This window comes from Helicoverpa zea, chromosome 30, assembly GCF_022581195.2.
Source record: "Helicoverpa zea isolate HzStark_Cry1AcR chromosome 30, ilHelZeax1.1, whole genome shotgun sequence".
In the NCBI taxonomy this organism is placed as follows: Eukaryota; Metazoa; Arthropoda; class Insecta; order Lepidoptera; family Noctuidae; genus Helicoverpa; species Helicoverpa zea.
The window spans coordinates 3,953,818-3,971,018 of record NC_061481.1 but is presented as its reverse complement, the minus strand read 5'-3'; the positions used below and the strand labels follow the sequence as shown (position 1 = coordinate 3,971,018).

General features: G+C 41.3%; 1 protein-coding gene across 4 annotated transcripts; it reads left to right on the top strand.

Moving 5' to 3' along the window:
• The first annotated feature begins 394 nt into the window (after window positions 1-394).
• On the top strand, window positions 395-15,839 carry LOC124644593 (GDNF-inducible zinc finger protein 1-like). Of its 4 annotated transcripts, none has more exons than XM_047184074.1 (10): window positions 395-757; window positions 1,329-1,445; window positions 2,458-2,671; window positions 3,042-3,301; window positions 4,402-4,601; window positions 5,228-5,335; window positions 5,780-5,980; window positions 6,401-6,512; window positions 14,670-14,774; window positions 15,558-15,839. In XM_047184074.1, exons 2-10 carry the CDS (start codon window positions 1,437-1,439, stop codon window positions 15,702-15,704), a joined length of 1,356 nt encoding a protein of 451 aa, XP_047040030.1. In that variant the 5' UTR covers window positions 395-757; window positions 1,329-1,436; the 3' UTR covers window positions 15,705-15,839. The 4 variants fall into 4 exon arrangements, with proteins under 4 accessions (XP_047040030.1, XP_047040029.1, XP_047040032.1 ...); XM_047184075.1 differs by lacking the exon at window positions 395-757 and adding an exon at window positions 816-984; XM_047184073.1 differs by lacking the exon at window positions 395-757 and having other exon boundaries at window positions 812-1,445.
• Window positions 15,840-17,201: the final 1,362 nt, after the last annotated feature.

Genomic DNA, 17,201 nt, shown 5'->3' with positions numbered 1-17,201 from the left:
AATTTTGTTCGCTTGAATCATTTCGGAATCTTCAAAACCCTAAAAGTCAATAAAGTTACACAATATCATAGTATTGCGCATTTGCGCAATATCATAAAAGGTGCACAATATCATAGTATTGTGCAACTTTATTGACGGTTTTATCGGTTTAGAGGGACCTTACACCACAGGAAAATACGTTAATATTTTTAGTCGTCAGAAATCGTGACGCAATCTTCAATATTCTAATAAGGTTATACGGTGAATTTTGCACAATCAATTTAATTGATCGTCTAAGGAGTATCTCATAAATGTCTTCTGGTCACAAGAAAAAACCGAAACTTGAAAGATATTCTTCTCTTTTGGACCATTGCCGTTTAATACAACACTACTCAATTAATTTGACATTGACAGTGACACTTCGTTACTATAAAAAAAATTAAAAAAACAAAAAAACATCTGTAATTTGTTTACTAAATATTATTAAATTAATTTAAATGAAATTAAGTCTCAACTTTGATAATAACAAGTGGAAATCAAACTGCACTCTAACTTCAGGCAATTTCATATTTCAACATTTGTTTTTAACACCCAAACCTTGCACAAATTATAAATTTTCTTCAAAAACACAGTTAATATGGATGAAACTGAAATAAAGTTAGAATTTCATAATAATGACAACCAATGCCGAGTCTGTCTCACCATTGGAAGGAAACTGTCACCGTTAGGAGAAAATTACACTATTTTCAGAAGGATGATTTCAGAATTCCATAATCTAGTATGTATTGCTTTTTAAACATATAAGTTATAATCTAACTAAGCTATGTAAAATATTAGCTGTACCCCCCATTTACACCTGTATTTCCAGGGAACTTTTCGCACATGGATAAACTAGGATCTATGTCTAGTTGTCATATACATACAATGTCTAGTTTATCCGGGTGCAGAAATTGGTTCCTTTTAAACCAGTGCAATAGTTTTCACGGGGAAGGCAGACAGAGGATTGTGCTATTATACATATGCTGATTTTAAACCATAAATAAATTTAATTCTGCCGCTAGCCATAAGAACTCAGCTAATTTAACTTTTTTCTCTTTTATGTATTTTTAAACATATATTTTACATTTTTAAATATAAAAATTAACATTTTTAAGTATCAAGGAGTACTGCCTTCTGAATCAGTCCTTTGATCCAGCCGCCTAACGAGAGCCTCCTGAGGTGTTGGTCAAGACTCTTGGCTATTAGACCATTGGCCGTAATGACAATCGGCACAATGACAGCCGTGGCGACATTCTACATGGCGACAACCTCGTGCGCTAAGTCTAGGCAATTTAACTTATTATTTTCAGAATCAATTATTATTGGAAGATATAAGACTATGTTGGGAATGTACAGCGTTTCTACAGAGAGCTAGAACATTCTAGAAGAAAGTACTAAAAGCCAATGAGGTGCTGCAGATGGGGCAGGTAGGTAATTTTATTTATTTATTTATCAACGCAGTGAGTATGCTTGTTGGTGAGCTCCATGTGGGATGCTGCTGCCCATCTCCAAGCTTCTTCCTCCTGCCCTGTTCCCAATTTTATTTGGGGTTGGCGCAATATGTCATTCTCTTCTATTTTCCCCTGTCACTCATCATACTGACACTCACTCCCTTCCTATTCATGTCATGTTTCAGGCAATCCATCCATCTTTTCTTAGGTCTTCCTCTTCCTCTCCATCCATCTACATTCATACTTAGCACACACTTTGTTGGCACTGGCACTACTTTCAAACTCTAATGTAATCATTCCTCACTTTATCCATTCTTGTAACACCACACATCCATCTCAGCATTCTCATTTCTGCTACATGCACTCTCTTCTCATCCCTCTTTTCAATGCCCAACACTTAGATCCATACAGGACGACAGGTCTTACTGACAGATTTGTAAATTTATTAACTTGTAGCTAATTAAAGTAGCTCCATGTGGGATGCTGCTGCCCATCTCCAAGCAAACATTTAATATTCCATTTGGTATTATCTTGTAGCTGTACTGCCACTATTCAGTCTCATCAGTTTTTTAGCAGAGTGTATCTACCACAAGCAAGTGAGGTTGGCGAATGGGGCAGAACAAAGTTAGTTTTCCCCTCTGTACATCCCAAAAACAAATGTGAACTACTTCCCAGATTTTCATGCAGTTCTTGCCTATATAGATTCATTAGAGGTGACTACAACTCAGCACCTCCCTAGCCTTTTCCCAACTAAGTTGGGGTTGGCTGCCCTCCTCAACCTCAACTCAGTTACCCGCGCAACACAGGCTGTTCAATGACAGCTGGGACCTACAGTTTAACATGCCCTCCGAAACACAGTCATTGATGTCCAAGATATACTTAGAAAGTACATACAAACTTAGAAAAGTTGCATTGGTACTTGCCCGACCTGGAATCAAACTCATTCTTGAGAGGTTGTTTACTCACTTCACAAACTATTATTTTTCAGAGGTACATGTATGGCACTCAGTCAAGCCTAACCACTGTATTACTGAATGATGTACATCCCCATACAATTTACATCAATGATTGTAACTTACATTTAGACGTTAAAACCTGTGATGATGAAAATGATGAAATTGGTGAACAATATGATGGTAATATTTGTGAACTAAATGAAGCTGAAGATTCTGTGAAGACTGAAGGAGTTAAGGAGAATAAAGGTATATTTAACACGCTTTTATTAGGTCGACCTGTATGTATGTAACTATGTAATGGAATCTAAGGTAACTAAACCATCTTCCAAGGATCGTAGCGTCATGAACATTGGCAGCTGTATGTAGTTCTGATGACAATACAATAGTATGGTACCGTCGAACTCATCTGATGATGGAAGATATTTTATGTTACCGGATAAAACTAAAAATATTGTCTTATATTCTTACACAGAAGGAAATTGTATACAAATTGTTGTACCTAGTAGTTTTCTTGTGAGAGCAATGCTCTCAGAGCATAATAGTCAATCATAATGTTAAATATCCAATATACCTAGAGTAGAATGAAGTCAATATTCTATTTTTTAAATAATTTCAGAACCACAAAAACCGAAAAACAATCGCTGGGCTAAAAAACGAGCTTTGCAAAACAAAAAACCGAAATTCAAAATTATCACCGAGTATTCTAAAGATTACTTCAGAAAGATAGAGTTAGATAATAAGGAGTTACCTTTATTTATGCAGAGTGAAAGAGACAGCGAATACTTTAAATCAAAACGGTATAAATGTGAGAAATGTGTTTTGGTATTTTCAAGTGAAAAGTTTCTTCAGAAACATGACAATAAATATCATAGTAAGGTATGTATGTCTTTCTTATAAGCCTACTTTTACTCGATTGCCAAAAATGTGTACCTTCATCGATATAATTCTGCACTAAAGTGCACTCCTATGTAAAAGATAGAGTAGGCTATGTAAAAGATAGAGTAGGCTGTGTAAAAGTTAGATAAGAGTAGGGTATGTAAAATATAGAGTAGGCTATGTAAAATATAGAGTAGCCTATATAAAAGTTAGAGTAGCCTTTGTAAAAATCAGAGTAACCTTTGTCAAAGTCAGTCATCTTATGTAAAAGTCTAACCTCCCCACTCAGAGACATTTAATGGTTAGTTAAGTTACTCCTTAGTGACGGAATGTCATACAAATCCTTCACTAAGGTCTGGCTGAAAGAGGAGGCGCCCGGGTGTCACCATTGTGCGGACAGCCCCGAGGACACGGTGGACCACACAGTCCAGGTGTGCCCCGCATGGGAAGGGCACCGCCGGGTCCTCGTCGAGGCTTTGGGCGGCGGCGACCTCTCGCGTCCGGCCCTGGTTCAGGCCATGGTCCGGGGCGAGAGGGAATGGGATGCCGTCGCCTCCTTCTGCGAAGCGGTCATGCTCGAGAAGAAGGAGGCGGAACGCCAGAGAGTTCGCACCTCTCATCCCGGCCGCCGCGCTGGACCAGGTAGACACCATGGGCGCCGGGTGTCGCGAGATGACTCCCGGCCACCGTAGGCGTGGGTCTGTGGGCGGTGAGTTCGGGTGGCTCATCGTCCCTCTGTCTTTCTAGACGACAGACCCGTGTCGACGGCGCGCGTTGTTCCACGCGCTCCTCAAAGAGATGTCAGCAACCCCAGCGGGGCCCAGCAGGGCCAAGGCCTGCCGGGACCGCTGCTAACCCACAGCGGGAGGGGTCATTTGATGATTTTACGTCGCTAAAAAAAAAAAAAAAAAAAGGTCTGTCTGAAATAACCATTAAATGTCTCTGAGTGGGGAGGTAAGTCTTAAATCCTGGATCCGGGATGACAGCGAAGTCTTCAAAATTTCATCAAAATTGATCCATCCGTGTGAGCATCAGGCGTGCACATTATACTTACCTACAAACTAATAAGTTTATTAATACCAAAGTTATGTTATTTCCAGTCAACCCCATACACCTGTGATATTTGTTCATCATCATTATCAAACAAACGCCTATTATCGCGCCATGTGAAATCGCACTATAATAAGTACAGCTGCACAATATGCGACTTTACTTGCTTCGATAAATCGCAGACGAAATGGCACTTTCAGAAATCGCATAGGAGAATATTTCAGTGTGTTAAGTGTGAATTGAAATTTGGGTAAGTTGAATAAAACAAGTTTCTGTCTATCCACTTCAAATCATCTGCCTAGCCTTTTCCCTAAACTATGTTGGGACTTGGGATCCGTTTCCAGTCTTAACCGAATACAGCTGAGTACCAGTGTGCTACATAGAGCGACTGCCTATATGATCTTCTCAACCCAGTTTATTTATGAAACTCGTTATGAAAAGGTGATCACCCATCTACTGACCGACCGCACCAAGCGTTGCTTAACCTTATAGCTCTTCTAAACGATATAGTGTTCCAATTTTTATTTTAACACGCTTTCATTAGGTCGACCTGTATGTAACTATGTAGTGGAATCTAAGGTAAATAAAACCATCTTTCAAGCATCGTAGCGTCATGAAAATTGCCAGCTGTATGCAGTTCTGATCACAATACAATAATATGGTACTGTCGAACTGATCTGATGATGGAGCCGGAAGATATGAACTGGAACTTCATGATGGAACATCATATCATAGCTGTGTTTGGACTTGTTTTTACACATTTATAAAAATTATTTTTAAAAATGTTATTTTCTAGTGTTTTTTAAACCTAAAAAACACTAGAAAATAACATTTTCTAGTGTTTTTCATTAAAAATTATTCTTTTTATATTTTCAGGTGTCGAAAAGAATTCTTTAGACATTACAAACAATGGCACGAAAAGTTTATCTGTGATTACTGTGGGATTAGCTTCAAAATGAGATATTGTATCAAGGATCATATTAGGTAAGAATTTTCATTATCTGCCTAGCCTTTTCTCTAGATTTCGCTCAAACGATAAGCCATTCTTGAGTTATACAATGTGTAACTAACACTATTTTCTTTTATAGATTATAGATTTAAACTTAAGAAGAGCACTGCATGTACTTATTATTTGCAAATTAACCTACTTAACTAAGAAAGAAAAAGAAAAAAAAAACGAAATTCTTAAAAATTTAAACTTAAACTTAATACATGATAAGCTGTCAAACAAATATTTGTGACTAACAGCCAGTTTCTTCATTAAAAGTAAAAGCCAAAGTAATGTCATAAAGTAAAAGTAACGGTCAAATTCATTTTTTTTAAGGCTAAATGAACAGCAAAACTAATAGAAAAAACGAATTTGACTTTTTACTTTACTTTTGATGAAGAAACTGGCCGTTAATAATAATATTAGTGCAACTGTATTAGAAAACAGCACGGCGAATTCGTATGCGTCACGTGCAACAAGCGCTGGGCCCGCTACAACGGGCTCTGGCTTCACAACAAGACGACGCACGCGCCCCGCCAGTCCGCCTATTGCGTCGAGTGCGATACTCACTACGCAGACGTGTATAGATACAGGTGGCACCTCGCTAACAGTGCTAAACATACCAAGCATAAGAAACATCGGTAAGTCCTAGTAATGTAATTGGGGCCCCTAGATTTTTGTGGGGCCCGTCTGTCCCGCCCTAAATCCGGTCCTGCCCTACTTTGTATGGTCACTCTTGACCAATTTCAAGGCATCGTCGCCAAGACGATGATACGGACGAAACGAACTAGTTTGTGGGTTCCGTACGTACAAAGAAAAGTGAGTAAAAAGCTACTGAACCGATTTAAATGACTTTTGGTACACAGATACTTATTTTTCTTATCTGGGTCTAAGCAGCAGTGCCCCGGCACACTGTTCCACTGTTCGAACCACAAGCAAAAGCTAAACGCACTATACAAAGTAGGGCAGGACCGGATTTAGGTCGAGACAACCGGGCCCCAGAAAAACTTTTTAATTTTAACTATCATAATAGAGTGATAAGCTATTTACTTTATTTTCAGGATCCCCTGTCCAGGGTGTGATAAAATATTCTCAAAGAACATCTACATGAAGGATCATTATAATTTAGTGCATCTGAAGCATTATAAATATCGGTGTGAACAATGCGATAAGGTAATTCTTTCGTATCCATTTCGACCGCGCGGCCAACTCATAATATTTGATGTAACTTTGCCAGGAATTAGTAGTAATTTGTTACTTTTCACTCCTCTTTTCCTGAATTTGTTACAAAAAAACCAAGACGCTATGACAAAGAACAGTTGGCCGCTAGAACCGCCACTTGCCGTAGTCATCGCCCGTGATTACTCAGAAACTATACAATGCAGATAGACGAATGATACATCAAAAGAAAGGTCTTAATTTGTTAAATTTGTTACAAAAATAAAAAAAAGGTCAAAACGTAGATAAACAAAAAGTTATGCAATGTTAAGTTTTCAGGTTATGAGTAGGTAAGTATATCACCGTAGGTACCAAATTAATAGAGGCTAATGTGTATAGAAAATTAGTCTTTAATTTGTTACAGCGAAAAAAGACAAAAAAATACTAGAAAGTAGGTTCAATAATATGTTAGAGTCGTTTTTAGTTGGCCGCGCGGACGGCAATATGCCTAAAATACAATTTCGTTTATCTCGTTATTAAAAGTAGGTTTTACCTTAATTAAAGTACTAGTCGATGGGTAACGTAACCTAGTTTGAATAAATATAGCGAATATAACTGCAGCATTCATATTTTAGAAGATATTTACAAAAACACAGTGGTATGAAACTGTATGAGAGTAGGGTGTCCATGTATTTTCACATATTCGAAATTTTCGATATTCACATCTTATTTTTTTAGGGAGAGTGCATACTAGTAGATGCATGATTACATCAGTACAAAGGCATGTTGTTAATTTTGTATTCTGAACGAATATGCGGTTCCTTTTGCGGTCTTTAAAGAACCCATTTACTGATAAAAATTTCGTTTCATTGACTTTCCGCAGGTGTTTTATGATGGGAACGATTCCAGAAAAATTATTTCTTTGTTTTCAATCTATTGTTGAAAATATTTGTCGCAAGCTGTTTAAAAAGAGATAATTTTTTGATGCAAATAATCAGTAGCGGCGTAAGGGGAGGGGGGGGGCGGTCCGCCTCGGGTACCACATCTCGGGGGGGGTGCCATCTCGGTCGGCACATATGTGCATGACCAGGATGGCGCAGGCAGATGGGACAAGTCACTAAGGGTGCCATTCTAATCTGCGTTTTTGTAAATATCTTCTAAAATATGAATGCTGCAGTTATATTCGCTATATTTATTCAAACTAGGTTACGTTACCCATCGACTAGTACTTTAATTAAGGTAAAACCTACTTTTAATAACGAGATAAACGAAATTGTATTTTAGGCATATTGCCGTCCGAGCGGCCAACTAAAATCGACTCTAACATATTATTGAACCTACTTTTTAGTATTTTTTTGTCTTTTTTCGCTGTAACAAATTAAAGACTAATTGTCTATACACATTAGCTTCTATTAATTTGATACCTAAGGTGATATACCTACATACTCATAACCTGAAAACTAAACATTGCATAACTTTTTGTTTATCTACGTTTTCCCTTTTTTTATTTTTGTAACAAATTATACAAATTAAGACCTTTCTTTTGATGTAGGTATCATTCGTCTATCTGCATTGTATAGTTTCTGTGTAATCACGGGCGATGACTACGGCAAGTGGCGGTTCTAGCGGCCAACTATTCTTTGTCATAGCGTCTTGGTTTTTTTTTGTAACAAATTCAGGAAAAGAGGAGTGAAAAGTAACAAATTACTACTAATTCCTGGCAAAGTTTCATCAAATATTATGAGTTGGCCGCGCGGTCGAAATGGACACATTCTTTCTCTTATGGGCGATTTCAATATGATATCCATCTGTGTATTGCTAAGAGATAGGCTTATATGAATAGTATAGCGTGTGGCTGTATGTCGCGCAAGTAGTTTGCCGCCCTGTTAGTTACACGCGCCGCAAGAGGGCGCGTGGAAGGGGACGCGACATCGCGCAGCCGCTCACGCCGCCAGTGAGCAAGAAGCGTGTGCCGCGAGTGCGCGTCGGATGCGCCTCGCTTGAGTCTCGTCATGTAGTTGAATACGCTCGCCCCATTGTTTCAACTCAGGGTTTAGTTCATTAGTTAGTTTTGTAACGTTCGTGGTTGTTGTCCAACTGTATAACTGTTTCGTTTCGTGTTTTCTTTGAAATAAACTTAAACTCAAACAGTATCCAGTGGTTTCCATTCGTTAAATAGCCTAGTTTAGTGACGCCCATCGTGTGTAGGGCTCCGCTAGGGCTATAAGTGGCGGCCCAACGTGTGATAAGTGGCTGCCCAACGTGTTATAAGTGGCTGCCCAACGTGTGAAAATAACGAACTCAGTGATAACTTCGCGTGTTATTCGTCGTGAAAATGCCGCTAACACGCTCGCAAGTTCTGGAAACTTCGGACAACGTCGACGCCGCGAGTGCCGGCGCCGCCCCCACCAATGTAACAATGACCCACGAGACTCTGGTGCATTTACTCCGTGAGGTCCGCTCGTCCACGCCGCAAAATGTTTCGGATTCGCACAGTATGTTCGGCGTGAGTGGAAATTTCGCCAAGTGCAGGACGCGTTATGGCGGACGCCCGGAGGAGTCGTTAGAAAACTTCCTAGACGCCATCACTACGTATAAGGAATGCGTAAATATGACCGACGAGAACGCTCTCCGCGGGTTTTCAATGTTGTTGGAAGGACCTGCAGCGGTTTGGTGGCAAGGGGTGAAGAGATCAACCGACACGTGGTCGGAGGCGCTCTCGCGAATAAAAGGTGCATTCGCCGAGCATGATCCGCCCCATCGTCTTTATCGGAAGTTATTCACGCTGGTTCAGGAGGAAGAACATACGGATTTGTTCATCGCCAAGGTACGAGCCCTGCTGGCTAAAATACCTAAAGAGGATTTGTCAGAAAAAGTGCAGCTAGATATGGCGTTCGGCCTCCTCAACCCACGCATTCGGAAACGTGTTACTAGAGAAAGTTTAAACAGTTTCGACGAATTACTTAAAAAGTGCCGTACTATAGAAGACTCGCTTAAGGAAAGCTCTAAAACACGTAGTAACACTACTCAAGCAAAGCCGCAGACCCAGACGAGCATGCGCGCGACATCATCATCGTCGTCGCCGCAGCCGCCGCCGCCGCTCAACAGCTCCGGCGCCGCTGAGTCCGCCGAGAGTGTCCCCGTCGTTTCGAAGAGTAATAATAAGCAGTTTTGTGTCTATTGTAAGCGCTCAGGTCATTCGAAAAATGCGTGTTATAAGTTGAAGCGTGATAATAGTGATCGTGATAATAATACGAGCAATAGCGATATAAAGTTAAAAAGTGAAATAAAGTGTTACGGTTGTGGTGCTCCGAACGTTATTAAGTCGAAGTGTAAAAACTGTTCGAGCCAACAAGCATTTTATTCCGTCGAAAACGCATCGCATGGCGGAGTTGTAGGTACGTTGAGGCCGTCGAGCGAGCCCCGCGGGGTGGCCCCGCACTCGCCGCGGCGCAGCGGCCGGCAGCAGCGCCGGGCGCGCCTCGCCCGCGCGGCCCGCGCCCGCGCTCGCGTCGTTGCTACGCAACCGCTCGCGCCGCCCGACCCGTCAGTGCTCATGCCTGTACAAGGTAACCCTGCGCGTGCCGCGGGTGTTTCATGTAATTGTTTTCTTGACGATCAATGTGTTCGTAACACTAACGCTAATAAGAGCTCTTGTATTTGTTTATCTTGTTGTAAGAATTACAAAAGGAATTGTAATATTCGTAAGAATTTTGATAATGTTCGTAACACTTATACGCGTGTCGTATCGTGTTGTACTGATTGCGGTAGCAATAGTAATTGTAATTGTCGTATACATTGTGATAGTCGTATACTTTTTGACAATGTTCGTAAGAGTAATATGTGTGTATCTAGTTTTAATGATTACGGAAATAATTGTAATAGTCGTGAGAATATCGGTAATGTTTACGATAATGTACCTTTTCGTCGCCCTGTGTTGAATATAAGCATTCTAGGGTTTTGTGGCACCGCGCTCGTAGATTCTGCAGCTAAAAGTTGTATTGCCGGTCACACGCTCTACGCTCTCCTACTCAGGTTAGGACACCCGTTAGTGCCGTCGACACAAATTGTTAGGTTGGCGGACGGTGTTAGTAGGGAGATGAATGTACTTAGCACAGTGGTTAAGGTGACACTCCGACATAAAACTAGAGACGTAAAATTTTTGATATTTCCGGAAGCTATATAATAATAATGAAAGCTTGTTAGGTATAGATGTTCTTACCTCGTTTAATCTTGTCTTCAATTTTGGTGAAAGTAGGTGGCACTTTGCCGAGAATGATAAGTGTAAATTCTCATTGCAATTTGAAGGTGTGTCACCTGTGCCTGCGTGTTCAGCTCTGGATGTGCTGCGGGATGATGAGGCGACTTCGCTTAGTGGAGAACAACGTGAGGTACTTGCCCGTCTCCTTATCGAACACGAGGATATCTTTCAGCCAGGGGGAGACGTGACTCCTTTCGCCGAGCATATTATTGATACTGGCGATCACGCTCCTATCGCCGTTAAACCTTATAGGTTGACTCCTGCCAAAAAGGACATTATGCGAGAAGAGCTCGATAAGATGTTGGCAGATGGCATAGTCGAGGAGTGTGAGTCCGCGTGGGGTTCCCCAGCGCTACTTGTTCCGAAGGCAAATGGTAAGGTTCGTTTCTGTGTCGACTATAGGAAGCTCAATGCGGTAACAAAGACCGACGTCTATCCGATGCCTTTGATAGACGAGCTTGTACAGTCAACAAAAAAGAATTGTTTTATGAGTACGCTTGATATGCGAAGTGGATTTTGGCAAGTGAGTGTACGTGAACAGGATAGGGATAAGACAGCATTTTTAACGCCATTCGGTTCGTATCGATTTAATCGCATACCGTTCGGGCTCAAGAACGCTCCGTCTACCTTCCAGCGTCTAATTGATAGACTTCGTTCCGGTGCCAGTCTTAAGGACGTTACCCTTCTAGCATATCAAGATGATCTCCTTCTGATTTCTGAGGGCTTTGAGAAGCATATATCAGATTTGCGCGCCGTTTTTGATAGACTGCGTATGTTTAAACTGCGCGCCAATAGGGAGAAATGTGTCTTCGCACGTGAGAAGGTAAAATACCTTGGTCACGTTATCACTCAGGATGGTGTGTCTCCTGATGATGAAAAGGTTCGTGCTGTTTTGGATATGGCAGCACCGTCTTCGCTTCGGCACTTAAGAACTTTTCTTCAGACTTGTTCATGGTTTAGAAAGTTTGTGCCTAGTTTTTCTGCTGTTGCTGAGCCGTTAACACGCTTGCTAAAGAAGAATCAGCCGTGGTCATGGGGTTCAGACCAGGCTCGTGCCTTTGAGGAGCTCAAGGTTCGTCTCTCAGCACCGATTCTTATTCAGGCAGATTATAGCAAGCCTTTTGTGTTAAGGACTGATGCTAGCAATTATGCCTTAGGAGCTGTGTTGTTACAGGGCGAAGGTAAAGAAGAACGCCCTATTGAATATGCTAGCCGTCTGCTCAATGCAGCTGAAAGGAATTACAGCACCACCGAGCGTGAGGCTCTTGCTGTGGTGTGGGCCGTCGAACGTTTTAGGGGTTATATTGAAGGTCATGAGGTCATTATAGGTAGCGACCATCAGCCGTTAAAGTGGCTCCTTACCCTAAAGTCGCCTTCAGGTAGGCTCGTTCGCTGGGCTCTTAAGCTTCAGAGCTTTAATATTCAGTTTCAGTATACGCCTGGAAAGGCCAATGTTATTGCTGATACACTCAGTCGACCAACCTGTAAAGAAGAAAATAAAGATCAGTGTGGTGTCTGTTCCATCGTCGTTGACTTACCTGCTCGTAGTCCGGCTGATCTCCGTTGCGCGCAACTCGAGGATCTGGAACTCAAGAAAATTGTTAGTGAATTAGAGGACACTTCTGATGCTGATTCTGTAGGTATGAAGAGTTGGTCAGAAAGAGGTTATTTTATGCAGCAAGGCGTATTGTATAGGTATAATCCGGATATAGATAGTGAAGAGCCGCAATTGGTTGTACCGGTTTCTCTGCGTCCTGAAATTTTAAAAGAGTGTCATGATTCTGACATCGCTGGTCATCACGGAGTTGATAGAACTTATGCCAAGGTCGCTAAGAGTTTTTATTTCCCAGGCATGCATAGAGTTATAACAGAGTATGTCAAGAGTTGTGCTGCCTGTCAATGTTATAAGTCTTCAAACACGAAACCGTCCGGCTTGTTACAGACTCCTGTTCTCCACCAGAGGGGAGAGGTGTTAGCCGTAGACTTGTTTGGTCCACTTCCTCCGGGAGAAAATGGGGAAAGGTGGATTTTGTTGGTCGAAGACACTGCGACTCGTTGGACCGAGCTTTACGCTCTGAAGGACGCTACTTCCGAGGCGTGTGCTCGTACTTTGATTGAAGAGTATTTCCTCCGTTATGGACTGCCAAGACGCATTGTTTCGGACAATGGCGTTCAGTTCGTTTCTGCTGTAATGCAGCAATGTATGTATGTTTTAGGTATTGGTCAAGAGTTGTTACCATTATACCATCCGTTAGCTAACCCAGCTGAGCGTAAGAATAGAGACTTGAAATTTCATTTGTCTCGTTTAGTTGAGTCTGACCATTCATCGTGGCCTCAGCATCTTCCCGCGATAAGGTTCGCCATGAATTCGGCAGTTTGTGGTACTACTGGAGTAACCCCCGCATACCTTATGTTCGCTAGGGAACTTCGTTCGCCAGTCGAAATGCACCACGATATTAGGTCCGTGCTCAGTAAGGATAATTTTGTTCCTCAGATTACACCTTATTTGAAAAGGTTTGTGAATTCGTTTATCGCTGTCAGAGAGAGGGTCGAAGCACAACAGGATCGACGTAAGGAATGTGCCGATAAATCCAAAAGACCAGGTGAAGTCTTCGAGGTGGGTGATCAGGTACTATTAAAGTCGCATGTTCTGAGCAACGCAGCGAAAAACATTACTTCTAAGTTCGTTCCTAAGAGAGATGGTCCTTACGTTGTTGTGAAGAGAATTAGCCCTACAGCGTATCTTATAGGTAATTTAGGTTCATCTGAGGAAGTTTTAGGCAAGTTTCACATATCAGAACTAACTCGTTTTCATTCTCGGGATATTACGCCTCCTCGTCCCGTAGTGCAGAAACGGCAGAGAGGACGCCCTCGAAAACATGTTTGTCCTGTATGTAGTGTTTCCTTTGTGCGAGTTCATGAGCGGGGACGTTCTCATGATCTCGAGGGGGAGTGTATAGCGTGTGGCTGTATGTCGCGCAAGTAGTTTGCCGCCCTGTTAGTTACACGCGCCGCAAGAGGGCGCGTGGAAGGGGACGCGACATCGCGCAGCCGCTCACGCCGCCAGTGAGCAAGAAGCGTGTGCCGCGAGTGCGCGTCGGATGCGCCTCGCTTGAGTCTCGTCATGTAGTTGAATACGCTCGCCCCATTGTTTCAACTCAGGGTTTAGTTTATTAGTTAGTTTTGTAACGTTCGTGGTTGTTGTCCAACTGTATAACTGTTTCGTTTCGTGTTTTCTTTGAAATAAACTTAAACTCAAACAGTATCCAGTGGTTTCCATTCGTTAAATAGCCTAGTTTAGTGACGCCCATCGTGTGTAGGGCTCCGCTAGGGCTATAAGTGGCGGCCCAACGTGTGATAAGTGGCTGCCCAACGTGTTATAATAGACTTTTATGAGGCTAATTTCAAAATTATACACGCTGTTGATTTGCATCCGTGCAATTTTCAACGACTTAATTTTATTATGCTAATGACTATCAACCCAAATCAACAAAAAAATTGGTACGGGTTTTTTTTTCGGAAATCCGTCATTGTCACCTTCACCTACCCGTATTTAAACTCGGCGCGTGTGTTACTGGCCTAAAACCGTGCTACGTCCTCACACAAACGCAAACACGAAGCATACATTTAATTCATAAAATTGGGTTACTTCTGAAATACTATGGCATTACAATAACAAAAAAAGCAGCGGCATATTAGCTATTTCCCGTCTTCTGTAATTCCAATCGATTATTTACGTATTTTATGTCAACCTCCTGAAATATTGCACGGATGCAAATCAACACCTTGTATATCTTGCAACAAACTACAGATAAATACAATATTGAGAACGACTGAAATTTCGCTTAGAACCTGATAATAATAAGGTAGTTTGGCATATTTTGTTCACAATGTCTTTCATTATTTTTCAGAATTTCATCCGCAATGCTGATTTAGTGAAACACACTAGGCGAGTCCACGAAGGCATATTACCCCCCAAGAATAAAATCTGCTACATGTGCGGTAGAGGATTTTCTGTAAGTCAATCTGCCTAGCCGTTACCCAACTATGTTGGGGTCGGTTTCCAGTCTCATAGGATGCAGCTGAGTACCAGTGTGCTACATGGAGCGACTACCTATCTAACCTCCTCAACCCAGTTACCGGGGCATCTCAATACCACTAAGTTAGACTGGCGTCAGACTTACTGGCTTCTGACTACCCGTAACGACTACCAAATATGTTCAAATGACAACCGGCAGGACCCATCAATTTAACGTAAATTATTACACTAAAATTATCGTCGTCGAAACGAAGTCGTGGTGGCCTAGCGGGTAAAAGCAACAGCCTCTCAAGTATGTGTGTGAGGGTTCGAATCCAGGCAAGCTTTTCTACGTATATCTTGGACACAGATGGCTGGATAAAGGTGAAGGAAAACATCTCTAAGAAACCTGGACTATAAAGTCTGAAATCACCTAAACCCGCATTGAGCAAGCGTGGTGATTAACGCTCAATCTTTCTCCGTGTGAGAGGAGGCCGCAGCTCAGCAGTGGGACGATAAAAAGGCTGATGATGATGAAGACACTAAAATCTTTTTTACACGCTTATAGTAACTTCACTTGTAACTTTGTACCTATGTAAGAAAATCTTGGAATCTTAATTTGACCCACCTCCCGGTCTTCGATTAGGATGAAATTTTGCACACGCTCTGAGTTCTGATGACAATACATGATTAGCCGAGAAATGTCATCACAAATCCAATATGGCGGCCTTTTAAAAGCGGGTTTTTTAGTTTTTTAATCGATCATTTTATTTCTTTGCAGACCAACAAGATCTTAACGAACCACCTTCGCACCCACACGGGAGAGAAACCATTCGCGTGTACTATATGTAACGCTCGCTTCGCTCAGAGCACGGCGCTGTCCGCTCACGCGAGGGCCATACACCATACTGTGCAGAAACATGTTTAAACTAGTCGCTTTCCCGCGGTTTCACCCGCATTCCGTGGGAACTACTGCCCGTACTGGGATATAATATAGCCTACTAGCTTTTACCCGCGACTTAGTTCGCGTGGAATAATGACTTTCGGCTATATGTATGTTCGGAATAAAGAAGACGGATCACAATCCATACAAAATTGCCCCACCTCCTATAACAATGTGACGTATCTCAAAAAAAAGATAAAAATGTTTAAAAAAATATGGCATACTCTCCAATTCATTTTTTTTACACCTTCATACGAAAAAAATGCTTTAAAAATTGTTCAGGCGCTATTAAGAAAACATCGTTCATAGGACTATTTATGGACTATTTTATTAAATTATTTTTTTGTTTGATAGGGTATACCTCACAGGTGGTCCCATATTCATCAGGTCCGGATCTGATGATGGAAACCCTGAGAAATCCAGGGCAACTTTTGAAAGTTGTAGGCATGCGCAGGATAAAAACTTGACTATAAGGTGTATGTCTTATAACAATATGCAACAGTAAAGGTTTGGAGCTGACCTGATGATGGAGACGAAAGAAGGTCGAGGGAACTCGACAACTGAATATGTAAACTACCTCGTGTTTGGGCTCATATTATTTGTATTGAATAGACCTTTGCAACAGTGAAGGTTTGGAGCTGACCCGACGATGGATACCAGAGAAGGTCGTGGGAAATCGACAGCAAAATATTTAAACTACCTCAGAAGTCGGTGTCTAATGGATGTACCTAAGTTTATTTCCCCAACGACTTCTGGGCCGATGCTCCTAAGACTAGTTTTTTTTTGCTTTTCAGTGTTTTGGAAGTTTTTTTATCGTAAAAAGTTTTTTTTTTTTTGGCTTTTCAGTGACAAGCACAGTTGTCACTATCCGCATAAGTGGAAAGTTCTTATCAATACCAATAATATAAGCCCAAACACGAGGCAGTTCACATATTCAGTTGTCCAGTTCCCTCGCCCTTCTCTGGTCTCCATCATCAAGTCAGCTTCAAACCTTCACTGTTGCATATTGTTATAAGACGTACACCTTATAGTCAAGTTTTTATCCTGCGCATGCCTACAACTTTCAAAAGTTGCCCTGGATTTCTCAGGGTTTCCATCATCAGATCCTGACCTGATGATTATGGGACCATCTGTGAGGTATACCCTATCAAAACAAAAAATAATGTAATAAAATAGTCCATAAATAGTCCTATGAACGATGTTTTCATAACAGCGCCTGAACAATTTTTAAAGCATTTTTTTCGTATGAAGGTGTAAAAAAAATGAATTGGAGAGTATGCCATATTTTTTTAAACATTTTTATCTTTTTTTTGAGATACGTCACATTGTTATAGGACGTGGGGCAATTTTGATCCGTCTTCTTTTATTTTTATTTTATGTAATAAGAACTATCCTTTGTCCTTTTTCAAGTTCCGAACTATGTCTGTACCAAATTTCACACAAATCGGTTCAGTAGTCTAGGCGTGAAGAAAAGACAGACAG